The following is a 27,407-nucleotide window of genomic DNA, read 5'->3' on the forward strand; positions in this document are numbered from 1 at the left end:
ATTGTAATAATTAAAATTATTGTCGGATTTAAATAAATTACTCTGCATATTTACCTTGCGAATCTATAAAAATTAATCCCACTCTAGATTATAATCTCTCTTTCTTAAACTCAGTAAATCGTATATTTAAATATACACTAAAATATATACAAATAATTACAATGCAATTAAAATCGAGTTTACTTTTTAATTAAAAAATTAATTGAAGAATAATAAGAAATTTTTTTTTTTTCATTTCATAATGCAAAATATTTCTTAAAAAATTTAAAAAAATTAATTTTGCTGTGTAGTTATAAAAAAATGACTTTTTTTAAGGAAAAATCCAACACGGCCACAAATTTTAACATTTATAAGGTCAAGTCTCGAAAGAAGTAATTTTGACCCAGTAAATCCAACTGTTTTTTACATTCACGGATACTCTGAGCAAGCTACTGGAGACAGTGCCAGAGCTATTCTCAACGGTTAGTAAATCTACATTACTTTTTTACTTTTGTACGTTTTTGCGTTAAATATGTAAATTGCGTTCCTTTTCCTTCCCTTTTTATATTAATTTTCATACTCTTTCTTTTTCTTCTTTTTTACAAGACTTCGTTTTTAAATTTAGAGCGAACTATTTCTCACACTCTGATTCTCCTTGTGAATTTATAAAACTCTTTAAAGAAGTTAATGTCACTTTTTTTATATCTCACAGGATATTTTTATATTTTATCTGTTGTACTTTTATATTACATTGAATTATATAGTTCATTTTAACAACAATAAGGTTAATGTACCACTACCTGACTATACAATAAAATAATTTCTTACATATATATATATATATATATACTGTGAAAAATTTCCAACAAATTTTACTATGGGCGTATTGTAACCCCGGACCATAAGAAAACTGATACAAAATTTACAAGTAACCCATAGTAAACAGTATGCGCAGACGACACAATTAGGACCTATGCGCATACGTTTACTATGGGACACTTGTAAATTTTGTACCAGTTTTCTTATGGTTCAGGGTTACAATGCACCCATGGTAAAATTTAATTGGAATTTTTCACAGTATATATATATATATATATATATATATATTTATATATATATATATATATATTTATAAAAGATTCCCGATTTCACTTTTGTTTATTTTGATATAAAAAAAAAATATATCAGAAAATATAGTTAAATTCGCTACATATATTTTGACCATATATATTATTTTCATACGGGGAATTTTCTTGGCGCCTTATAATTAATTTATGCAAATGGAAGTGTAATAAAAACAAAAAAAATATTTTCTAGCATATTTAAAGCGTGGAAAGTACAACGTCATCTTAGTAGAATGGGGAAGACTATCAGCGATGCCCTGGTACGCGACAGCCGTAAAAAATACCCGTCGAGTTGGTTGGCATGTGGCACAAATGGTTAAATGGTTGGAACTAAACAATGCAATAATGTTGCCAAAACTCCACGTCATCGGATTTAGTTTGGGCGCAGAGGTTGCTGGTTTCATGGGCAAGTCCTTAGGACCTCGAAAGGTGAAAGGTTGTGATGTTCTGTAGGACTTTTTTTAGGTGCTATTGTTGCTGATGTTCGTCATAAGATAACAGTTTTATTAATTCACGAAGTAGGTCGGCAGGATAACGGGACTCGATGCAGCGTATCCTCTTTACATGGACAAGGGGGCTGAGGGACATCTGGCGCCATCTGATGCCACTTTTGTTGACGTCATTCATACCGACGGAGGGATCTTCGGGTTCCCTTCCCCTCTTGGTCATGCCGACTTCTATCCCAATGGCGGACGACCTCTGCAACCAGGGTGCACTGCGGCAAACTTCATTGCCATGGGAATGTACCGAATTTTCAGACATTACCGTCAGTATTTATTTTTTTTTTCTTAATTTAATTTCATTCGAACTGAGTTTTGCTTATTAATGACCGGTGTCCATTTTTTTCAAACCGAGAATTTTTTCAAATACTGTTTTTTATAAGAAGCATTCAAAAATTCCATGTCACCAAAATGGCGGCTCGGTTAAAAAAATATAAATCAATTTTAATTATTTATAAAAAATAAAATTAAATATAATTATGGAAAATTTTTCTAGATTCACTTTTTTTCAACGCGATACAATTTTCAAAAATAAAGTCCGTTTAATATTTTTCAAATAAGAAGTAATTGAAAATTCGAAGTGAGCAAAATGGCAGCCGCAATTCCGAAAATAGTAAAATTGCGTAAAAAAGAAAAAAATTCGCGTAATTAATTTAATAAATTACGTGATTTTACGACTGGAAAGTAAGTAATTAATCAAGCGATAATTAATAAGCAAAACTGAGTATAAGTATAAAGACAAATGAATAAAATTCCATTGAAATCAGTCGTGTGCAGTCACAACCGCGCTTGGCGTTATTACGTCGAGTCGATAAACAATCCGAGGGGATTTCCGTCGACTCGTTGCCAAAGATGGCGGCCTAATTTGCGTAGTTGTACTTGGAAGAACGACGCATTCATGGGATTTGCAACAGATCCAAGGACGCGTGGAATTTTCTACTTGCGAACGAATTCGAGGACACCTTTTGCGAAAAATCAGAGTGATTACTCCCCAACTCATTATCTTGTTAGCATTAAATTAAAAGACTGACATCACTATATACATGTATTTTATAAATAAAATTGCTATAATTTTAATTCACCTTTTCAACTTGCATTTTATTCATGAATAATTTAAATATATTTTATATTTTTTAAAAATTATAAGCTGCCTTAATTAATTCCTCTTTTGATATAAACCTCTGACACGCACTGAAAATGTCACGACATCCTTCTTGCGCCTTACAAACTAAGTGTTTATTATTAAAATTTTTTTTTTTTTTAACTTTTTGATAATCCCCTATATATTTTTTACGTTAATTTTTTTTCATATCTTTTTCCGTTATTTAGTATGCAATTTTATATTAATTTACTTTTTACAAAATATAAAAATTAATTTGACTTCTTGAAACTAACGAAAACTTTCATTTTTCCTAAAATTACAGAGTATACATTAGATTTTTTGAGAAGATGAATCAGATATGAGCATATATTTGACAATACATATAATCATATATATGACAACATAAATGGTCATCTATATGACATTTTATACGATCATATGTACGGTCATACATATGACAATTTATATGAACATATATATTATATCATATATGACAACACATATGGTCATATATATGACATCACATATGATCATATACATGACATATATGAGAATATAAATGATCATATACATTACAAAGTATGTGATCATATACATGACAACGTATATGATCATATATATGACAACACATATGATCATATATATGACAACATATGTGATCATATATATGACAACACATATGATCATATATATGACAACACATGTAATCATATATATGACAACACATATGATCATATATATGAGAACATAAATGATCATATACATTACGAAGTATGTGATCATATACATAACAACGTATGTGATCATATATATGACAACACGTATGATCATATATATGATATCATATGATCATATATATGACATCATATGTCATCTGTGATCATATACATGACAACGTATGTTATCATATATATGACAACACATATGATAATATATATTATATCATATATGTGATCATATATGTCATCTGTTATCATAAATGATCAGATAATCATATATGATCAAGTATGATTACCTACAATGTCACTTGTGATCAGATAAATTATATTTTGATCATATCATATATATGATCATACCTGATCATATATGATTCCATATAAAAGTTATTTTTGACTCGATCTCGGGCTCAAAATTTGAAAAACTTGTAGAAAGAAAAAAACAAACGATTGTTAAGTAAAGCGTAGTTTTTCCGACGCAACAAAAAAATAACCGATGTTTTGTTTCAATTAACACTTGTAGCAAACATAAAACATCATCGCTATTGATAAATATGCCCGTGACTAACTGATCGATAATTAGAAGGTGAAAGACACACTGACAATTAATATATTTTTTCCGTATCTCCCTCCCTTATTATGTAACTCAAACAGTAGTTAGTTTGCGGTATATTAATAAACTCACTCATTTCTCAGCCCCGACCGCATTCCCATTAACCAACTTTGCTAATATTATTTTTTAAATGCTAATTTATATACTTAATAACAAACACTAAAAAAAAATTACCCAGCACTTTTTTACTTAAAATTTAATTCTCTACAAATTTGTTTTCATACATTTTCATCATATTTTTCTTAGTTATCTCACAAATTCAATTTAAAGTACCCAGTGAATCCCAATTACTGTTAAAGTTCTGCTATATATATTACGCCACCTTTAATTTAAAATTCTGACAAAACTATTGAAGATACGACAAAAACTTTGAAATACATTTTTATATAAAATTAAATTCTCTACAAAAATGCTCTCTTTAATATTTTTCATAAATTCAATACTTCAGCCGCAATTATCTTTCAAAGTTTATAAAAGTTTATTATCAAATAATTGTGTCTAATTACTAATTAAAAATAATTTAATCATAAAATCGAGTTTCATTCATAAAATTCTATTATTCAAAGATTAATTATTACTTGTAATCTACAGAACTATATATAACTTTCTAGCAAAAGTTATAACTGAAGTTCGGAGGTCATATGGCAAATTTGGGTCTTAAAAATAAACAAATATTTTTTTTCGGTCATCATAGTTTACTTGAATTTAAAATAAAAATACTTGATAATTCCTGATAGTAGTAGTAGTTTATACATATACAAACATATGTACATATATATGAAGAGAAAAAGAGAAGTAGTGAATTCGGATATAAGTAGTACGTGCTTTCCTGAGTCTATAGACCGACAATTGTTATCGACGTGTCCACCTGAATATTTTAAACGATGAAGAGACCTCACCGGGTTATTGAACCATAGTCACAGCTTTTGTGGAAAATATATTACACTATAAAAATATATACTTTATAAATTGTATAGGTAAATCTATAGATTCACATTTAGTGATATAGATTCAAAACGAGGGTATTATTTTTTTTTTTTTTTATATTTTCTTATCAATAGGCGACTTTAGTCAATCAAAGTTACCGTTGACTTTTTATAAATTCAAATGATACAAATATATATTACTAGTATTATTTTAAAATTTTCATTTTGTATCTTATTGTTGACAAATTCACTGATTTTACTTGCAGTTAAAACCTTTAAAATGCAGCTAAAAAGTAAAATTTCGACCAACATAAATTTTTTCATGTTTACTAAATTTTAAATTAATATATGAATCACATATGCTCCATATATAATCCATCGGTGCTAAGGGAAGTCGCCGGTACCAGACAGCAGCAACCTGAGTAGTTCAGTGCTCTCCACTAGATGTCGCCCTGCCACTTGCATCGTCCGTGGTTAGAAATAAACTCCAGAAGTTTTATATTCTAAACTTGACAGCAGTTCTGGGACCAATAATCCCATTACACGGCAGTGTGACAAGTACCTCTATTAACGGTCAACATTTTTCGGAATTTTTGCCATATGTTAATGACATACCTTTTAAAATGATGTTTAATTGGAAGTAACAAAAATAAAATTACACGATAATATTAAATTATTTCTTTCACTACCTTCAGATACTATAAAAATAATAATCTTTAAGTTTTGATGAATAAAATATATGTCTGAGTGTAATTCACTTTTCAGGTACTGAAAAATTTCGAAGGTTTATCCTCATCGTTATTTGACAACTGTATTAAGATCTTTGACAGGTTTAACAATTTCAGTGACTTTAATCAGCAAATTCGTCTTTCCCGACGTAGTCTTTATTTTTTCTAGTCGTCCATTCATGAATTATGGACGGGATTATCGAGTTTGATGAACTTCTCCAAATTGTTTGAATGATTGTTCATTATTGTCATCTTTTATGGTTTCTCCTTTATGGTTCGTCATTTTTACCCTAATGGACTATTCTATCATTATTTTACTCTTTTGAGCAAGTATGTGATCAAGAAACACCGTATTGGAAATTTTAGATAATGTATTGTCTATCTCCACTTATGAGAAATAAGAAAAAGACTCGAATAGACAGTTTCCTTTAGTGAGAGTACTTATTATGGTCATGGCATCAACATTCTGCGGAATATTTTTCCATTTTATTTTTGACTCACAAATTTCTTTTTGTCGTCAACTCAACAACTTGTCGAAACAAATAAACATTTCTTAAAGTAACTCAGCATTCCGATGATATTTTGTCTAGCGACCGAATGAAAACAAAAAATAAAATTGTCTATTATTAAAACCTCGAAAAAAAAAATTTCACGTAAACAATTTTCACGATTAAATCGTTATTATTGATGTTATCATTTCTATTATCAGACATCTGTTATTTCAGAGTTTAAAATAGCGTGCGATTGTTTACGAAAGAGGTTTCGAGAAGAGGAGAGCAGTAAAGGAAGTTGGAATAAAAAAAAAAATATGTATAAAAAAATGAGGACCTTGTGAATCATGAGACCTCAACCTTGACGGCTACTCCCACTTATTATTTTAACCCGCATTAAACTGCAAGTGTGAGGCTCCGTATTATTATTTTTTAAAAATATCTACTTGCAAATATATATATATCATATATACACCGAGTAAATTTAAGTAAATATTAGTATAGGTATGAGTGTGCAATAGACGACATGTGATAAGACTCAACTCACGCTAGTCTCACGTTAAGATCCGATCTATTGACTGACGCGTACACGGAAATTTTATTTTGTCATTTTGTTTCAAGATAATTACATTTTTTTCCCTCCTATAATTGATAATTATTTTATCTCCACTCTGATCAAACAAATTCTGTTATTTAATTAAAAATTATTTACAATTAAAGAAACGGAATTTTTTGTTTATTTTTAAATTTTAAATATTCCCGCTAATTTTTATGATGAATTAAATTTTTTGTTTTTTTTTTTATTAGATGACCAACTTACCCCATAAAATAAAAAATTTATGAATGACTTTTTAGAAATTCTTAACTTATGAAATCAAGTAATTCTCATTTTATATATTTATATAAATATATAGTGTACCGGGGCAAGGTGGTCAGGTCAGAAAATTTCAAATTTTTAGTAAAAAATAAAATTTTGTTTTTGTTATTAGAATTATTTTAGAAAAAACTTTAAAAAATTTACTTTGGGGTAAAATGGGCCACTGTAAAATTTCATAATTAATTAATTTAATTTTCAAAGTGAGCTTTCATTGTCACATATATCAAGCACTAAAATTTCAATCAATTTTTTTTTAATGTAGTGACCATCTTATCAAACAGAGTTTTTTAGGTTTCAATATAAAAATTGAGATCAATATAAAAAAAAAGTTTTACATCATATAGAAGATGGATGGCGTCTAAGTTGACCAACTTAACCCTTTCTTTTTAAAAACTAAATATCGACAAAAAAACTTTCTTAATTTTTATCGAAGACGAACAAAATATTTAGTGACCCATTTTTCCCGGAAAAAAAAAAATTAACCAAAAAAAAGGATTTTCTGGCACAAAAAATTTCACCCGTCTCCAGAAAATTTTTGCGCTGAAAATTGAAAACAAAAATTTTTTTGAGGAAAAAAAAAATTTTTGGCATCTTGAAATCCTTTTTTTTTTCTGAGTAGTAACTCATTTTACCCAGTTTATTTTTTCTCTGTTTGTTTATTAAATAAAAAATAATTAAAATAAAAGACAATGGATTAAATGGAATATTTAATGAATAATTACGGTTTGAAACTTGTTGGTATTAATTGGATAGCTTTTGTAGTGATTCTAAGAGGTAGTTTATAACCGAAAGACGCGGTTTATCGAATTGTCGAGGTACTAGGTTGCCGTGACTGGCTAAAAGTGAGTAAGTACTTAAGAAAGAGGGAGAAAATACGAGGGACAGAGATAGAGTGAGAAAATTAAAGAGAGGAAAGGGTGAAAATTGTCTTGAGGGCGGCGTTCATGAGACAAGGAACGACCGGAGTAGAGGGAGGGTATGAAAATGAGAACAGAGGAAAGATATATAAGTTCAATTACCTGTAAGGTAACACGATCATCACTACCCTGAGGTTCACAAGAAAAGCTTCGCTAGACATTTATTAACGCCTACACAACCAAAACTTTTTTTACTTGTCTGGCTGTTGACATGCTTTACAAGTTTTTTTTTATATATATATATATATCAACTATATATGTATATAAGACTTTACATATATTTTTTTACTGGAAAAAAAGATAAAAAAATGCGAATTTTTTTTAGACTGAGCTTTGAAATTAAATTGCGGCTAAACTATCGACTTTCTGCAAAAAATTAAGGAATACTTTTTTGTACAGAATTTAATTTCCTATAAAAATGTATTAAAGTATATTTGTCATATTTTTAATATTTAAGCCAGAATTTTAATTTAAAGATCAGAAAATATTAACGATAGAGAATTTTTAATTTTTATTGGAGCTGACTTTGAATCGAAATTGTGAGTTAAATATGAAAGATATGAGAACAATGTACTACAGTAAATTTGTAGAGAATTAAATTTCCTATAAAAATGTATTGAGGTATATTTGTCATATTTTTAAAATTTAAGCCAGAATTTTAATTTAAAGATCAGAAAATATTAACGAAGATAGAGAATTTTTAATTTTTATTGGAGCTGAGTTTGAATCGAAATTGTGAGTTAAATATGAAAAATATGAAAACAATGTACTGAAATGAATTTGTAGAGAATTAAATTTATGACAAAAAAGTATTCTGTGAATATTTTTGTATATTTGATAACTTGGTAGTTATTTTGAGTTGAAGTTTAAGTAAAATTTAATTTTAAAAATAATTATTTCAATAAAGTTTATGTAAGATAATAAAGTTGCACGTTATCACGATCAGCATGAAAGAATGAAAAGTCTGGACGATGACCCCACGATATTATGAAAAAAGTAATAATAATAATAGTAAAATACCCAAGAGAAAAGAGGAGGAGTCAATGGAGTGTGCATGTAAAAAACATGTTAAAGTTTTTCCACCAGAGTCTGATTGTGATAACAGCGACGTCGGTGTAGTTGAGAAACAAGAACAAAAAAAAATATATCAAAAAATAAAATTAGTTGAGATTGTTGTTTAGTTTGCAGAATAAAGTTTACGATTGAGTTAACTCGCTGAGTAGAGTAGGTTTTAGTTCATTGATATTTCAGGCCAGGATGAGATAACAGGTGCACGGTAGTGCTGGGCCGATTACTGCTGGTAGTCTGGAGTGACATTAAATGCGAGTGTGGGTAAAAATTGAGGATTGATAATAGGACAATCCCTGTAGAGGAAAATAAATGGGAAGAATAGGGCGTATGATAACTAAATGTCAAAACGATGATTGAATTTCGAAAAAAAAAAAATATGTAGGATGTCATAGGATTTTTTTAAAAATTTTATGATTCAAAGTATATAAAAATTTTCTTTCTTCACTTTTCCGAACTAGTGTTATTTTCAAAGACTTCGCTGAATCCTGGACGAATCCAAGACCAATCTTAGACAAATCCTAGACGAATCCTAGAGAAAACTTAGAAAAATTTATTTCTTCGAAAATCCTAGACAAATCCTAGACAAATCCTAGAGAAAACTTAGAAAAATTTATTTCTTCGAAAATCCTAGACAAATCCTAGACAAATCCTAGACAAATCCTAGACAAATCCTAGACAAATCCTAGACAAAACTTAGAAAAATTTATTTCTTTAAAAATCCTAGAGATATCTTAGACAAATCCTAGACAAATCCTAGACAAAACTTAGAAAAATTTATTTCTCTGAAAATCCTAGACAAATCCTAGACAAATCCTAGACAAAACTTAGAAAAATTTATTTCTTTAAAAATCCTAGAGATATCCTAGACAAATCCTAGACAAATCCTAGAGAAAACTTAGAAAAATTTATTTCTCTGAAAATCCTAGACAAATCCTAGACAAATCCTAGACAAAACTTAGAAAAATTTATTTCTTTAAAAATCCTAGAGATATCCTAGACAAATCCTAGACAAATCCTAGACAAATCCTAGACAAATCCTAGACAAAACTTAGAAAAATTTATTTCTTTAAAAATCCTAGAGATATCCTAGACAAATCCTAGAGAAAACTTAGACAAATTTATTACTCTGGAAATCCTAGAGATATCCTAGACAAATCCTGGACAAATCCTAGAGAAAACTTAGAAAAATTTATTTCTTTGAAAATCCTAGACAAATCCTAGAGAAAACTCGAAACAATGATAAAAAGTGACACAGTGAAAACTTAATGCTCAATGACCAGAACAAGACTCACTGGTCATTTATTGAAATTTATCCTTATTGATGTTATCTTAATAGTATTAGTACACTCTTCAGCTATTCAAAATAATAATAAAAATAATTACTCGATTTTTTTTTCTTGAAATACTTATAAACAGACACTAGCGCCATCGATCTTGAGAGCGACGCTCAAAAATTGAAAAAGATTGTTATACGGTCGTAAACAAATAAAATAAAATTGTTAATGTCAATTTATTTGACAATGGGGTGTATATAATTAAATAAAGTATTTACTCACAATTTTATGATGTAAATGCTGCAATTCACGTTCAGTTATTCTTCTCCTTGACAATTCACGCTGTTCACGCCGATACTGACTATACTTATAAAAAAGATACATCCCCGGAAGTGCTAGAACTACGAGGGGTTTCATTAATCCGGCTCTACCACCCTGTCCATTGTCACGAGCATCTCGTCCATCTCTACCGACATCACGAGACCCTCTGTTCCCGTTTTCTCTGGCACCTCCACCCGTTCCCCTCCCGCCTCGGCCAGCAGGGGGTTCATCCAAGTCTTCTAATTGACCGATGTCTTCTACCAGAGCTGGCTCTGCGTCCGCCGTTGGCATTTTTCTTCTGAAAAATTTCAAAAAAATATTTTCATCACAATGCCTATTATTATTTACTATCGATATTTTTTTTTAAATGAAAAAAAAGAACTCGGGAATCAAAAGCTTTATAAATAAAAAAATATCGAGGCACAATAAGCTCGAGAGTACGTATTTAAAACAATTAAATGGCATTGAACGAAACACGTCAATTATCAGAGTAAAGTTGTCAAGTGCTGTCATTTTCTTTGTTTAACAGTGTGTAGGCTGATGGCAATTACTCATTTAATTAAAGATACTCGAGTTATCAAAGTCAAACAGCACGTTAATAATTACTATTTTTTTTTTATTAAATATAGTTTTACCTGAACTTTGTATTTTATTTTTAATTAGCAATAACTCATTAACTATGAGTCCAATCACGAAAATCCTAAGGACCTTTTTTGTAGGAAATTTAATGGTCTATAAAAAAGATTTTCATGCATTTTCACATAAACCCAATAATTAATGAGTAATTAATGAATTAATAAAAACCAAATTTCTTGATTTCTCATTTTTTAATAAATTTTATTTTTAATTAGCGATATCTCATTAACTATAAGTCTGAGGATAAATATTGTTAGAACTTTTATTGTAGGAAATTTGAAGGGCTATAAAAAAGATTCTTATGCATTTTCACATATACCCAATATTTAATGAGTAATTAATGAATGAACAAAAACCAAATTCCTTGATTTTTCATTTTCTAATAAATTTTATTTTTAATTAGCGATATCTCATTAACTATAAGTCTGAGGATAAATATTGTTAGAACTTTTATTGTAGGAAATTTGAAGGGCTATAAAAAAGATTCTTATGCATTTTCACATAAACCCAATATTTAATGAGTAATTAATGAATGAACAAAAACCAAATTCCTTGATTTTTCATTTTCTAATAAATTTTATTTTTAATTAGCGATATCTCATTAACTATAAGTCTGAGGATAAATATTGTTAAAACCTTTTTTGTAGAAAATTTAAAGGGCTACAAAAAAGGTTTCCTTGTATTTTTACGTAAGTCTCATAGTTAAGGAGTAATTGATAAATAATCAAATTTTCAATGGTTATTGGGGTAAAAATCGCAGCTTTAATGACTTTTGTTGATTTGGTTACGTAATGAGATAATTAATGTAATTATATAATGAAGTGAAGCTCATTAAAACACGGCCTTTGAAATAAAAAAAGACAAATTTAATACCCGTCCTACAGAAAACTTCATTTAACTTCATTCAATAAATCCCTCACTGTAATACGTCAGGTTTTCCTTCTCTATTTATTTCCAATCGAACAATACACCTCAAACTAAATTAAACTGCATTCAAACTGGAAAAAGAACTTGAAACAAATTAACCTACTCAATAAAAAATAAACAGAAATCAGAAAAATAAATGTATACCTTATTGATGAGTTTTTAATAGTCAATATCTATAAATTGGTTATTGAATTCTCATTCTCTTCAATTGAATCCTCATTGAAAGCCCTCGGGTTTAAAAAAATTTTTCCATTTAAAAAAATTTTCCTGTTTAACAATAAATCATTTTTTCCCGCGCAACATCATCACGCCCGAAAAACCTTATTTCGACCTTAAAAAATTATTTCTCAATTTAAAATTACGAGCTTACAAACACAACCACCAAATTTCGCGAAAAAAACTTTCCCCAGAAATGCAGACTCTGAAACCAAAATTTCGGGTTTTCAGCCGAAAGTTCTTTTTTGCCCCGAAAACGATTAAAAAAATTTCATTTTTAAAAACGACCAAAATCACCTTAAAGTAGAGGTTTCAAGCTTTCAAACAAAAGTTTTTTTATAACAATTTGATACTTCTATGGCAAATTACAGCAGATTGAATTTTAGCCACTCGTGAATTCTGAAAATCGGTCAATTTTTCCGACGGGTCTCGATTGGTTATTAACGAATATTGATTATAAGATAAATGTTAGACTAAAAAAATGAGTTAATACTTCAGACAGGTTCGTTAACCGGCTATATTTAATTCGAGCTTCGACTTAGTAATCTATTTTTAGCCCGGCTGCTCTAGAAATATATACCAGGTTGTATATATTTGTGCTGGTGCAGCTGATGGTAGTTGTGGCACTCAGTAAATGTTCATTGTACCATGCAATCTCTTGTCTTCCGGTTTAGCGCGTGGCATTTAGCAATATCTAATATACATACACATCCATATGCATATAAAATATATAACCATAAGTCCAATAACCCAGGGCTTACTCAATTCAAAAAATATAACGTTTTTCATAAACCCGGGAATTCTGTATCGATAGGAATTACTATCATCCATTTTGCTCTCTGTGATTTACATTTTAAATTTGAATCGGTAACGTTACGATAAAATCTTTAAATTGGCTATAAATCTAGGTCGTTGGTCCAACGACGTGAATTTTTCAAGAGCCGAATTGTTAAATGTAAAATATCTTAAATTGAGAGGAATTAATCACATTTTTAAACTATTCCATTTCAAAGCGACAGGAAATCATAATTCGAAAAGTGCTGCTGGGATCTTTCGTATATAAATATATATTTATATATATTGTGAGTTATTATTCATAGAGTTACGATGGATTGTTATCGTTCAAGTTCCCTGGCACGATAAAAAAAAAAAACCCCAGAGCCTTGACATCGCGTTGGCAATGTCTAGTTTTTTTTTTTTTTTTTCAATAACCCGTTAAGGACAAGGTGATTTAAAAACTAACTTATCAATGAATTTATCATAATTCTCGGCTATTTTTAATCCAATTGTGCCCCTGAGTTATAATATCTAATATTCGAAGGCAAATCCGCGATCAAATTGAAAAATTTGAAAAATTTCGAATGAGGCTGTTTTGGGAATGTCACCAAAAATTCACTTTTTAGAGATTCTGGCTAAATTTTTGTGCATTTATGTTCAATATATGCTAGGCCACGACGGTTGGAAGCATTTGGGCCCAATGCGAACTTTGGATTCGTCGAAATATGTTAATTACCGAAAATTACGAAATGAGGCTTATTTCGGGCAATGGTCGAAATTCGTGTTATTATTAAATTTATAGGGTTTTGTTCATATTCATACCAAATCAGTGTTATGTTGAGGTGATTGGAAGCTTTGAAGCCTAAACTGAGTCCTAGAATTTTTGAAATTCGCACAAATATCAAAATTAACGTTTTCAGAAAAGGAATTGATAACCAAGTTATTATAATATATATGCAATTGACTTCTTATTTACATGGAATGCGTGTTATGCTCTAATAACCAGAAGCATTTAAAGCACATCTGAGTACGAGATTCAACCAAACATGTAAATTAGTGCTAATCCTGAAATTAGCCGTTTCTAAACTAATGAAATTTGATGAAGTCATCAACGAAATTGCTCGTTTTTTTATATTTTTATTGAATTTACATTGTGCTCAAGTAGTCGAACGCGGTTGGAACCAATCTGAGACTCAGATCCCCCTAAATATGGAAATTAGTTAAAATACTGACATGTACAGCTTTATAAAAAATGATCTAGAATGAATTTATCAACGAAACCAAATAATGTAATTTTATCTACATCAAATTAGTATTGTTCCCAAGTAAATTGAAGCATTTGAAACCGGTCTGAGCTGCAGATCCCCCCGAATGTGAACATTAATCAAAATTCCGGTAAAAGCCGCTTTGCAGAAGTTGCCGTAGAACGAATTGATCAAAGAAACCAAACAATATTCTTCGATTTACATTCAATTTGTATAGCTTTCAAGTTATTTTAAGCGTTTGAAGCCATTCTGAGTTTTGGATTTGCCAGAATATGAAAAACCTCCAAAATTTCCATAATAGCCTCTTCAACAAAAACGATGCAGAACAAATTTATGAAAGAAACCAAGTAGTTTTTTGTCGTCAACGTTTAGTTTTCATTGTGTTCAAGTTATTTGGAGCGTTTCAAACCAATCTGAGCCGTAGATCCCCCGAATATGAACATTAGTCAAAATTCCGCTAAAAGCTGCTTTTGCGGAAATTGGTATAGAATGAATTGATGAAAGAAACCAAAGAATCTTCTTCTTTCTCCATTAAATTGTCAATACTTTCAAGTTACTTTGAGGATTTGAAAGCAATCTGAGACTTGGATCACTTCATATATGGAATTTAGTCATAATTTCGATAACAGCGAATTCAAGCAAAATGAGTATAATCAAATAATGACAGAAACTACAAAGCGTTTAGTAAAATTTAATAAAAATGACGATACTCACCAGTATTTAAAATCGCTTTCAATGAATCTGGCCATGAGAAAAGCACAATTAATCACATGAACAGTAAAATCACTTTAAAACGTTAAAAAATTTCTTTGATAACACTTCGCTTGAACAAGTTGATTGATCTAACACATGATTTGCCGTCCACATTAAATGTTAAATAATAAAAGATATGTGCGTTTGTCGCTATAAATATGGCAGCAATAAAAGTAGTTGTGCCGGCGTGGTGGCCGGGCAGCCACTGAATCTACCAGGCGCCGTACTCTAGGCTGCAATCTACCGTCGGTGGTGGAAAATCGATAGAACAAGGACAAAGCTACCCTGATGATAGTTATAAGCAAGACCGAGATACTGTAACCCTCCTCCCCCCAGTAGTCAGGGGTAGAATATAACCAGCGGATTTGGCAAAGAGACAACCAATGGGAACTCCAACCGAGAGTAACTCAAAGACCTTTAAAGGTACACAAGTGCCCACTGGAATCCGTGCCCTTAGCCATTTCTATTCCCTTACGACAACCCTACTGAGGCTCATTCAATCCCTTTGGGTTTATTAAACTCCCTACATATGCTCTGTTCTCAAACTTAAGGGCTGTATTGTGTGCATCTATACACCGGGTTTCTACCGCAGCACGTGGAATCCATTCCGGCCAATTAATTCATAATATCGACAGTTGATTTATGGATCTATTAAATCGACAAGTTTGTTTAGCTACATTCAAAACCTCACGGGACTCTGCTATAGGTTTGCGTGTGACAGTCTGTGGGTGGGTGTTTGATGTCATATTTATGGATATATATATATGTTTATGATATGGATGTCAATATATGAGAAAACATATTACGCTGAGAAAATGAAATTCAATAACCAGATGGTACAACTTTTAAAAGACGGCTTGTATCAACTGTCTCAAGTTCAAATTGACAATATCCAGATCCAGGTTTTACTGTCGTCTATAACTATAGTAATATATATTGGAATTCAGTAGAATATTGTCATTTTATTTGGAGTTACATGTTTTTGCAAAAACTGATTTTGGAAAATTTTTTGGCCCTAGGCTCAGTCAATATTGACCCAAAATTTCAGAGGGCAAAATGGGCAGCCAACTTTTTTTTATACTGAAAGAAGGGAAAATGGACACTGGGGGGCAATTTGGGCTACGGAAAATTTTTGGTTGAATAAATGATTAACTTAAATTTTTAATGGCAAGAAGGCTCGGGTACACTTTTATAGGACATTAAATTCTGCAAGAAAAAATTACTCAGTTTTTCAATAAAAATTATTTTACTGTTTTTTTATGGGCTCATAAAATATTTTGAAAAATTTTTATTATTATTTGAGAAAATTTATTAATTATTGAGTTATCTAATTTATGAGAGACGTGGTTATCAACATTGAAAACAGATGACCTTATTCTAAAACTGTCGAAATAATTCAAAAGTTAAGTTCATAATTTTGTGAATTTAAATGCTCGCAGGTTGTCAATAAATTTTTTTATTAATAAATCAAAAAAATTATAATCGTAAATTTTTTGAATCAATACTCTATTTTTTAATTTTTTTCCATTGACAAATCGTCAAATTTTCAATTTAAAATTAAAAAAAAAATTCCCGCCCAAAAAAATTTCTGTACTCAATAATTTTTTTAAAGAATTTTTTAATTGATCCAAGAAAAATTTATTCAAAAAAATAAAATTCACGGCTCCAAAATCATTACCCTCGTCTAGAAAAATTAATTTTCTAAATTGCATATAAAATTTTCGAGTCAAAAATATATAATCTCAAAAATCTCCAAAACTGATTTCTCGAATCAAAAAATATTTTCAATTTTTAAAATTAAAATTTCTCCAAAACTATCACAGATACGCCCAAAATACCCCGAATAAATTTTGTAGCAAATTAAATTTTAAACAAAAAAGTACTCTATAAATTTTTCCTTAAACCCCATAGTTTTGCCGTAATTTAACCATAAACAAAAAAAACTAAAAGAATACGTCCATTATCTACCAGAAGGAAAAAAATGTCATAGATACGAACTAACAAAACAAGACTAGAGTTTAAAAAATATGTCAAAGATTTAAGCGGTGAATGAGCACCGTCGTGATGACGTCACATTCCCGTGACGTCATCCGTTCGATACAACGGGTCGGGTTAAGAGAGTGCACAGTTCGTTGTATTGAGTAATAAAAATTTTAATTATTGTTATTATATTTTATTTTTATTACTCATATATATATATATATATATATATATATATATATATATATATATATATATATATATATATATATATATATATATATATATATATATATATATATAACGGAATAATAAAATATACTTGGTGATGAAAGCAATGCTGATTGAAAGCCGTCAACTATTTTTAACTTTACGTCATTTTTACATCCAGGGCCAAGGGAAAATCCGGGTAATATATATATATATATATATATAAGCAGTTACTAGAGAAACTTTATTACGGTTCATTGAATGTCACGTGGGTTGATATTAAGGGTACATGGGCTGTAAAGACAGGGTGAAATGTTAACTTTTGTCATACAAGTTAAAAGACTTTTTAGGATAGAGAATGGAGATTGCAAAGCGGCAAAGGAACAAGAAAAGGTCATCGGGGTATTCCGAGCTTATGATTATGACGATGAAAGGTTTTTCTGATGATATGGGCTTCTGTTCGGGCAAAAAGCCTAAATGTATGTCGAGTGTCGGGTGTAGTACTCAGCCAGAGATTGATGAGATGACTCTGGACTACTGGGTTTCAATAGTGAAGAGGAATTTGATAAAATTAAGTGGAATATAAAGGTGAGTTGATGACCGACAAAAAGGATTTTCGGACGGGGATCTAGGGGTTGGAAGGATAAGGCGAGGGCTAAAAGTTTATAAATTTATTAGGCACATGAAGAGAAAAATTTAGAGAACTATAATTATTTGTGAATCTTGAATAATTGTATTGCAAGTACTGTAAGTTCTGGTAGTAATCATAGTCACCGAGACAGTCACGAACGTAACAGTGACGTACCAGACCGCAGTGAAAGGGCTAGCGAAGATGAACAAAGAATTAAACAAGAAACTTATATGAGCAAACTGACGCTGATGACCACATTGACACTGACCACGACAGGGCTAGTCATGGTAGTACTGCGGCTGCAAATTTTTACTGAAAGTGAGTAATGTTTTCGACGCCGGAAACGATGATAGTAGTGCTACTATAGGTCTGACGAAGGTAATGGTAACGATGGTGGCGATGCTGCCGGTGTCGAAGATTATCTGAAGAACCACGATTGGAAGGCAGAATATTCGAATCCAAAAAAAACCGTAATAGGTTTTCGAGGCTTATTGGTACTCGCTTTTCAGATCAAAAACAAATACTATCAAGTCTTCAATAAGGTCGAATTTTCTGCTTTTCAGTGGGAACAAATAATCGTCGACATCGGTGTCCAAGTTTAATTTCTAATAAAATTATTTATAGAAACAATGATAAAAAATACTAATGCTCACGAAATGAATGGAATATAACACTTCTGATATAAGTGTCTCACCAGGGACACACTACAAATGGTAGGCGCGATCTCGTGGCGAGCACCGAACTACTTCCACTGCTGCTTATAGCAGCGATGACTTCCCCCTCCTACATACATGTGTATTAGGGTGTTTCAAAAAATTCAAATTTTTTTTTTTTAACCTCTTATGGGTCCAAAAGTTACTTTATATTATAAAAAAAATCTTCACCAAATTTCAGCCAGATATCTTTAAAATTGAGCTAGCATAAATGAGGGTCCCCTTTCCCATTTGAAATACACGCGAAAATTTTTCATTTTAGTTTTTCGTTAGTAAAACTATGAAAAATTTTTTTTTTAAATTCCGCCTGCTATAATTTCGTACACGGAAATAATTTTTTTTATAAAAATTACTCTGTAATTTTGAGTAATCTTGGGCCGTTGAAACTAATGAATGACCAACTTTTTCACGATCAACTCGTATTATCAGGGTGCATATTTTAAAAAAGTGGCGGGAACTCTGAGAATGTCTTGGAAAATTCAAATAGCCGTGAGTCGGTAAGAAAGTTCCTATATATTTACACTTTACCATTCATAGATACCGTCAACTATGTGTATGTGTTCTTAATATATATAAATATATATATATATATATATATATGTTAGGTTGGAAAGACGTGTCTGACATTTGACGTTGAACATTTTTTTAATTCATTATTTTGTACTACTTAACACGTTTACCTTTTAATATACAGTGATAAATGTATCAGTTGAATGGGTATTTATCAATTTATCAGCTCAAGTATCTAATTAAGTTGGTCATGTGTCAAATAATTGCTGGGTAAATAATCAAATTAATTTATTTCTATTATTTGTGTTTAGGTAATAGATAACTAGTGTGTGGTTGGGTTGGATCCAGACATTAGAGAGAACAACATCAACATGTCCAAGTCGAGTTGTCCAGGAGGTGGCCTCTACGTGGTCGAGGGCGAGGTCTCTCTCCTGATGACCGCGATGCGACGTGGTGTCAGATGGTCATCCCATTCTCATCAGGTTTATTCATTATTTACATATTTCTCATATTTATTTATTTCATTACAGCCCTTATCGATTCATAATATCGTAGGTTAGGTTCCCAGTCCCATCAGCAGATTGTCAATATTTTGAAATTTTTTTATTTTAATTCATTGTTTTTAGTTATTGAGAATTTTTATTTTACTGATAAAAAAATTTTTTTTTTATTATTGGTAAAATATAAGATTTTTTTTTTAAGTCAAACGTGAATATTTATTTTTTTATTGTTAATTATAAATTAAAATGTTGATTGATTTTTTGGTAACTCGATTTGATGATTACCTCAGAAATTCAAATTTTTCTATTATTGAGACCTCCCTAAAAATACTATAAAGTATAAGGAAAAAAGAACAGCGGAAAAATTACAGTTTTTAGTACAAAAACAGGGTCTTCGTATAAAAAGCTACAAGTCCCTATAAAAAAAAATGTATGCGAAATTGCATGGGAACCCATAGGAATTGATATAGAAAAGTATGAATTTTTGTAAGAATCCATAGGAATTAATATAGGAATGAATGGATTTATATAAGAATCCATGTAGGAAACTATCAGTATCTGGGTCCCTATATGGGAAATACTTCTCTGATTAAAAGAAACGATTCAAAATGATTAGAAGCGATTCAAAACGATTCAATTTTACTACTATATAGAAATAGATACACGGAAAACACAGAATATTAAAAATTAATAAATAATAGTAAAAAGTAGAATCTGTTATCAATAATTAGTACTATTATGTGCATAATGCAAAGTAGTTTACTAATTTTTTCAGATTCCTAAAAACTACTATCAATTATTTCAAAAAGTAACTAAATATTATTACTTTTAGGTATAATTCGTGACTTATTAGTAAAAGTTAATTTATTTATGGCATAATCTATTGAAAAGTAATGATTGGTCAAATTAAAAATTGCTATCTTAGATACTTATTTTTCCGGCCGGAAATTCCAAAAGTTACAAACTTTTATTTTATAAATTCGATATCACTGATCAATTATTAGCTTAAAATATCATTTATTCATCATTATAAATTAATTTACAGTATACATAAATCAAATAAGTGGTAAATAATAAAATGAAAAATTAGTATACTAGATCTTTATATATTAATATGTACGTTTACTAATTTTTCGGTTCCTCATTTTTAAAATTTTTCTGTTTATTTGAATAGTAATAACTGAATACCAATTTATCGATTCTTTTTCATGTTAATTTTAATATATGAAATTACAAATTTTGCTCTTCTATATGTATCAAATTTTAATATAAATAATAGCCATTTTTTAATTTCTATAATAATCCTGGTTTGATATTAGTATCGAATATACTAATTTTAAGTCGAAAATAAACTACAAACTATTAAAATTTTGAGCATCATTTTTTTCCATGTACGCGCATATGAATAAAGGAACATTAATATTCCCATAAAAAACCATATGAAAATTCATCCGAAAACGCCATGTGAAATCTCGGCTGGATTCCCATATGCATTTTTTTCATAGGAATATCATAGTTTGCACTGTAATAATCGAGACTACTTCTTGTAATAAAAAAGTTACAGTTATAGATACCAAATTTAACAGTTTCTAATGTATTTTGTCGAATTGAACCTTATTATGAATAAAATGCTGCTGAGGACTGAAAAAAGTCTATATGAAACTGTAATAATTGCTACGACTCAGAAATAATATAATTTTCACAGTTTCAAAGTAGAGGGATTTTGATATTTGAAACAGTAATTTTTCCACTATGATTTTTTCCGTGTACTAGCGTGACAGAAATTTTTATTTTAATCGTACAGTAACAATGATACAGTACAATAATTAAAGTAGCTATGGGACATAATTTTCCAGGATGAAGACCAAGATATCCTGATGAAAGGACTATCAACCTTGAAAGAAGCATTAAGCGACTCAAAAAATCTTTCCCAACTAGAACCCGGAGTGTTTCTAACTCCGTTCCTCGAAATAATACGTTCCGAGGAAACTACTGGTCCAGTAACTAGTCTAGCATTAGCTGCCATCAATAAAATGATTTCCTACGGATTGATAGGTAATTACCCTCCTGAAACCTAAACTCCAAGCCCTTGATCATAAGTTGACTATCAACTCAATAACTGTATTTTGTTTATAGATCATGAACATCCAGCAATAAGTTCATGTGTCGAAGCAGTATCTGACGCAGTAACTCACGCGCGATTTGTAGGTACCGATGCTTCTGGAGATGGCGTCGTTTTGATGCGAATCCTCCAAGTCCTCCGCGCTTTAGTGCTCTCCCCAATCGGCGACCATCTCTCTGACGAGAGTATTTGCGAAATAATGCTGAGCTGTTTCCGTATTTGCTTCGAAACCCGGCTCAGTGAACTGTTGCGTCGTACAGCAGAACACTGTTTACGTGACATGGTCCACCATCTTTTCGTTCGCTTGCCCCAGTTCGCGGACGACACTCGGGTCTTGCCTAATATGAAAAAAATGCGCGCAAACGGTATCGAGAACACGCGACCCAAACGGAAAGTCAGTAAGAATCTTAAGCAGAAAGTTAAGCCTGCTAATGATGATTTGGAAGATGATGCCAAGGATTTGCTGAGTCCGGTTGAGCGGGTACGTGGGAATCATTTAGCAACGACTCCAATCACTCCCGCGGGTAATATTGTTGATATGCAGGGCTCTCTTGATCATGGAACTCCTGATAAAATTGATGATGACAAAGCTAAAGAAACTAATTCTGATAACAAAACGGTTGAAAAGAATTCAGATGTTAAGAATGGTGAGGAAAATGGTGATAAAGTTGAAGAAAATGTTAAAACTGATGGAGAAATTAATAAATCTGATGAGGAAATTGGTAGCCCTGATGGGGAAGCAGCTAAAACTGATGGGGAAACTGCTAAAACTGATGGGGAAGTTGATAAAAGTGATGAAAGTGTTAAGAAGGACAAAGAAAATGTCGAAATAAATGAAGATAATCTTAAAGAAAGTTCTGAGAAAGAAACTGTTAAAGATAAAGAGTCAGCTGATGATAAAATTAGTGTTTCGTTATCAAAAGACACGATTGCAGAAAGCCCAGACTTTATCCAGTCACCACTGGGTAGCGTCGAAGACCTGTCAGTTGATGAAAAGTTGCCTAAAATAGTAATCGATGATAATATGCAGGAGTACGTTAACCAACAGGGAGTTCGTTTCACCCCACTGCAACAGTTGACGCCCTATGGTGCCCTATGCATTCGCGAGCTATTCCGTTTTCTCGTAACACTGTGCAATCCCTCGGACAAACAGAACACCGAGATGATGACCCACGTGGGTCTAAGTCTTCTGCAAGTCGCGTTAGAAATATCGGCAGACGCGTTGGCTAATTTTCCCTCGCTGTTGGCGGTAGTGAAAGACGAGTTGTCTCGTAATTTGATTGTTCTGCTGAGCACTGAACGCTTGTCAATACTGGCGGCTGATCTCCAGGTCGCTTTTCTGCTCTTCGAATCACAGAGAGAGCATTTGAAGTTTCAGTTAGAACATTATTTGCTGAAGCTCATGGAGATAATCGATTCGGAATCTAATAGGATTACTTACGAGCAGCGAGAGTTGGCTTTGGAAGCCATCACAAGATTGTGGAGAATTCCCGGTTTACCTGCTGAAATGTACATTAATTACGACTGTGGTCTTTATTCGTCAAATTTGTATGAAGAGTTGATGAAACTTTTGTCTAAAAACGCGTCCGCGTTGATGGGTAGCATGCACAGTATCCAGTTTGTTGCGCTAGATGCCATAATAATGTTAGTGGCTGGTATTGAAGCTCGTTGCAAAGGTTACAAAGATCTTTATAAGCCTGCAAGACACGATCCTTCCCCTTCTTTACCGACAATCGATGATCTGAAAGTGGCCAAGACAAACAAGCGCTGGCTAGCACATGGCACAGAGAAGTTTAACGAACATCCACGAACGGGAATCGCTAAACTTGCGGAACATGGTCTTCTGGGACCCGGTGACCCAGATCCCGAACGGATTGCCAAGTTGCTGCGCGAGAATCCTATGCTGGACAAACTAGCAATTGCTGAATACATAAGTCGTAAAGAGAATACAAATATTCTTAATGCATTTGTCAAGAGCTTAGATTTGGGCAACATGCGAGTTGATCAGGCGCTAAGATTTTACTTGGAGTCATTCAGATTACCAGGAGAGGCGCCACTAATTAGCCATTTGTTGGAGAAATTTGCGGAACACTGGCATGACAGCAATGGTCGGCCATTTGCATCAGCTGACGCTGCATTCACGTTGGCTTACGCGGTGATTATGTTGAATGTCGATCAGCACAATCGCGTAGCGACGCGTCAAAATAATCCAATGACTGCTGAGCAATTCAAGAAAAATGTCAAAAACTGCAATGGTGGCGCGGACTTTGATCAGGATATGCTAGATGAGATATATAATTCGATAAAGAGTCAGGAGATTGTTATGCCAGCGGAGCAAACGGGATTGGTTAAGGAAAACTATCTGTGGAAAGTGTTGCTAAGAAGAGGCGAGAGTCCTGAAAGCTTCTATATGAAAGTAGGGAATGGAGGAGCATTTATTGACAAAGAACTGGCTGAGAGAGCGTGGGCGCCAATAATCAGCGCGCTCTGTCGTGCATATGATAAAGCACCGGATCGGGCGTTACAGCGCCGAGTCGCGCAGACATTTTTGTGGTGCGCAGCAATCAGTGCGCACTATAGTATGACCAGTGATTTGGATACGTTGATTGTTTCTTTGTGTAAGTTCACTGGCTTAGCAACAGGTGGTGAGCCTGAACAAGTCATTCTGCACTTTGGTGGCAGTGGAAGATGTCAACTAGCCGCTAGAACTCTGTTCAAAATAACCCATCTACATGGCGATGGTCTCCGCGCTTCGTGGAAGAATATAATTGATTGTATGCAGACTTTGTACAAGGCGAGGCTGTTGCCAAAGAGCATGACAGACGGAGAAGACTTCTTAGATCCCACGGGCAAAGTTTCTTTGCTTCGAGAACCTGCCACCCCGAAACCACAGCCAGCTGGCCAAGGAATTTTGTCCAGCTTGTACTCTTATATTGCGCTAGATACTCGGGTACCTCATCCAGCTGAAGCGACCGCTAAAAAACGAGCATCGGATTGTATTGCCAACTGCTACCTCAAACAAATACTTGAAGAGTCCAAGTTCTTGCAGGAAAGTTCTCTTAGACCTCTAGTAGGAGCTCTAGTTTCAGTAAATTCCCATGACGAAGACATTGCCGTGTTTTTGTTAGAACTACTACTGGAAGTAACGATACAGAATCGTGATAGGGTGATGTGTATTTGGCCGATTGTCTTGGCACACATGGACGGTCTTCTGACTACGGCAGCTCGTGAAAACCATCCGTATCTTTTAGAACGAGTTGCAGTAGGGATGCTTCGCTTGGCAATACGTCTTTTGCGTGGTGAAGAATTCGCGTATACGGTCTTACCTCCTCTGATGCCATTGACTCACTTGGCATCAGCCACAACAGCTCCTCTCGCCCGACAAATAGCCTACGGGCTCTTCGAATTGCTCAAAACCGGTGCAGCGAATATTCACACCAGTGAAGATTGGAAAGTTGTATTTAGTTTGCTAGAGTGCTCTGGTGCTGGTGCTCTGTCGCCAAAGCCTACAACGAATGAAGAATCTCTACTGCAACGTTCTGTTTTGGATCAGCGACCAGTCAGCCCTGTCCCTGAATGGGTACTGGTATCACCAACTGGTACAGAAGCTCCGCTACCCGTTGCTGCAGACTCAATAGTTCTTGATCGCGATTTCTTGCCGCATGATCCAGTGGCTCTGATAAAATGTTGCGAGAGCTTGACGTTCTTAGTTCGTGACGTCGCTCATGTTACTCCCTTCAACTTCGAACTTTGCATCCAGTGCATCCGGACTTTTGTGGAGGCCGTTTTGCAGATTCCAACAAAACGCGTTAAACTGAACCCAGCAGCTTTCGAGAATGAAGCGTATCATGCTACGCCAATTCAACTGCTAGAATTGATGCACACCTTGCATGCGCGAACTGCCCAAGTATTCCGATGGTGGGCAGAAGAAAGTGGAACCACTGAAGCAGTCAGTTTGTGGCCAGCAGCATGGCGCCCATTACTGCAAGGAATCGCACGACTTTGCTGCGACTCTCGAAGAGGAGTTCGTGCTGCAGCAATCACTTATCTGCAAAGTACGCTGTTGGCAGCGGATTTGAACCAATTAACAGCCGTCGAATGGTCCCAGTGCTTGGAACAAGTCCTGTTCCCGCTGTTGGCGCAACTTTTGAACCCGATTGCTGCTCACGACCCATCCGGGATTGAAGAGACACGGGTTAGAGCTGCTATGTTACTGTCTAAAGTCTTCCTACATCATTTAACGCCTTTGTTGACTCTACCTGGGTTCTTACCGCTCTGGTTGACGGTCCTGGATCTGCTTAGATCCTACATGCACGTTGATCACAGCGAGCTACTTTTCGAAGCTATTCCAGAGTCTTTAAAGAATATGCTACTAGTTATGTCATCAACGGGAGTTTTGACACCAACTTCTAACCTCTGGGAGCCTACTTGGAGAACCATAAATGGATTTCTGCCTAATTTGAAGAGCGAATTGTTCCCAGACCCTCCAATTCCTGCTCCCGCAGAAGAAATATCCAACACGGAGGTTATTAGTCTCGTAGAACAAGAGCAACCAAGTTTTCCAATTGAGGGCTCAATTGCTGTGCAACCAGACAATCAACCGGATAGTCTTTCCCAACCGGCCAATAACATTCCTGTAGGAATACCTTTGGTGGTACCCCCACTAGCAGAAGCAGACAATGCATGCCAGTCTCCGAACAGAACCTCTGTTTTGTTGGCAACCGATTACTATCGAGTCGCTGGCCAAGATTTCGGCCTTCCAACTCTGGGAGTAGAAGCTAAGGAACAGCAGCAGGTTATCAATTTGCTGAACCAACCTCCGCCGAGTGTCGCGAGTCCAGTCGCGATCCAGCCTACGTCCCAGTCCTTCGACTTTTACCAGCCGAGGGTAATTGACGATAAAGCAGAGACAAAGGGGTTGGAAGAACAAGCAGAAGAAGGGAGGGTCGAACAGCAGGATGTGGCGGGTCTTGAAGGTTCTTTTAGTCCAACACATCAACTTACGGTAAGTTCCCTTCATTGCTTAGTTCATTATTATTCCAGTACATCGTGATTATTTTTATAAATATATCATTATATATTGGTTTTAGGGAAAAATTCAATCAGACCTTTTTTGTAGGAAATTTAAAGGGCTATAAAAATAGTCCTTATAAATTTTTACGTAAACTCAATAATTAACGAGTAATTGATGAATTTATACTAATTTTAACTTAATATTTATCTCAGGCCCACAAATCGTCACCATTGGTAACAACAACGATGTTCAACTCCGCAGCATACTTCAGTGAAGATCCTGCCGCAGATCGATTGTTTGTCGTCACCAATCCTTGACGACTGTACATTTCCCATATTTATATTAAGATAATGATAGTAATAATATTGTATTATATTAAATTGTTTTATTATCGTTGTTTTTATTATTACTATTTATTATTATTGAATATTTCCTACACGCCCGTTACCTTCATATTAAATTCTTATAACTTATAAATAAATCAAAGGTGTGTTTTTAAAAAAATTGTAATAAA

At 32.9% G+C, this 27,407-nt stretch overlaps 2 protein-coding genes across 4 annotated transcripts in view; one reads left to right on the top strand and one right to left on the bottom strand.

Moving 5' to 3' along the window:
- The window catches only part of LOC103573467 (putative uncharacterized protein DDB_G0271982), a 34,450-nt gene extending 19,045 nt beyond the window's left edge, over window positions 1-15,405 (bottom strand). Inside the window, exons 1-2 of the mRNA XM_008552576.2 lie at window positions 15,175-15,405; window positions 10,601-10,937 (exon numbers count right to left, since the gene is read on the bottom strand). Coding sequence (XP_008550798.1) covers window positions 10,601-10,930 — 330 coding nt within the window. The 5' untranslated portion in view covers window positions 10,931-10,937; window positions 15,175-15,405. The remainder of the gene's footprint in view (window positions 1-10,600; window positions 10,938-15,174) is intronic.
- A 3,956-nt stretch (window positions 15,406-19,361) lies between these two features.
- LOC103573468 (Golgi-specific brefeldin A-resistance guanine nucleotide exchange factor 1) lies at window positions 19,362-27,388 on the top strand. Of its 3 annotated transcripts, none has more exons than XM_008552579.3 (5): window positions 19,362-19,488; window positions 19,569-19,739; window positions 21,593-21,812; window positions 21,894-26,884; window positions 27,106-27,388. In XM_008552579.3, the coding sequence occupies exons 2-5, from the start codon at window positions 19,629-19,631 to the stop codon at window positions 27,208-27,210; spliced, it is 5,427 nt and encodes a 1,808-aa protein (XP_008550801.1). In that variant the 5' UTR covers window positions 19,362-19,488; window positions 19,569-19,628; the 3' UTR covers window positions 27,211-27,388. The 3 variants fall into 3 exon arrangements, with proteins under 3 accessions (XP_008550801.1, XP_008550800.1, XP_008550802.1); XM_008552578.3 differs by having other exon boundaries at window positions 19,362-19,464; XM_008552580.3 differs by having other exon boundaries at window positions 19,362-19,464; window positions 21,614-21,812; window positions 27,106-27,386.
- Window positions 27,389-27,407: the final 19 nt, after the last annotated feature.

This window comes from Microplitis demolitor, chromosome 2 (assembly GCF_026212275.2).
Source record: "Microplitis demolitor isolate Queensland-Clemson2020A chromosome 2, iyMicDemo2.1a, whole genome shotgun sequence".
Taxonomy (NCBI): domain Eukaryota; kingdom Metazoa; phylum Arthropoda; class Insecta; order Hymenoptera; family Braconidae; genus Microplitis; species Microplitis demolitor.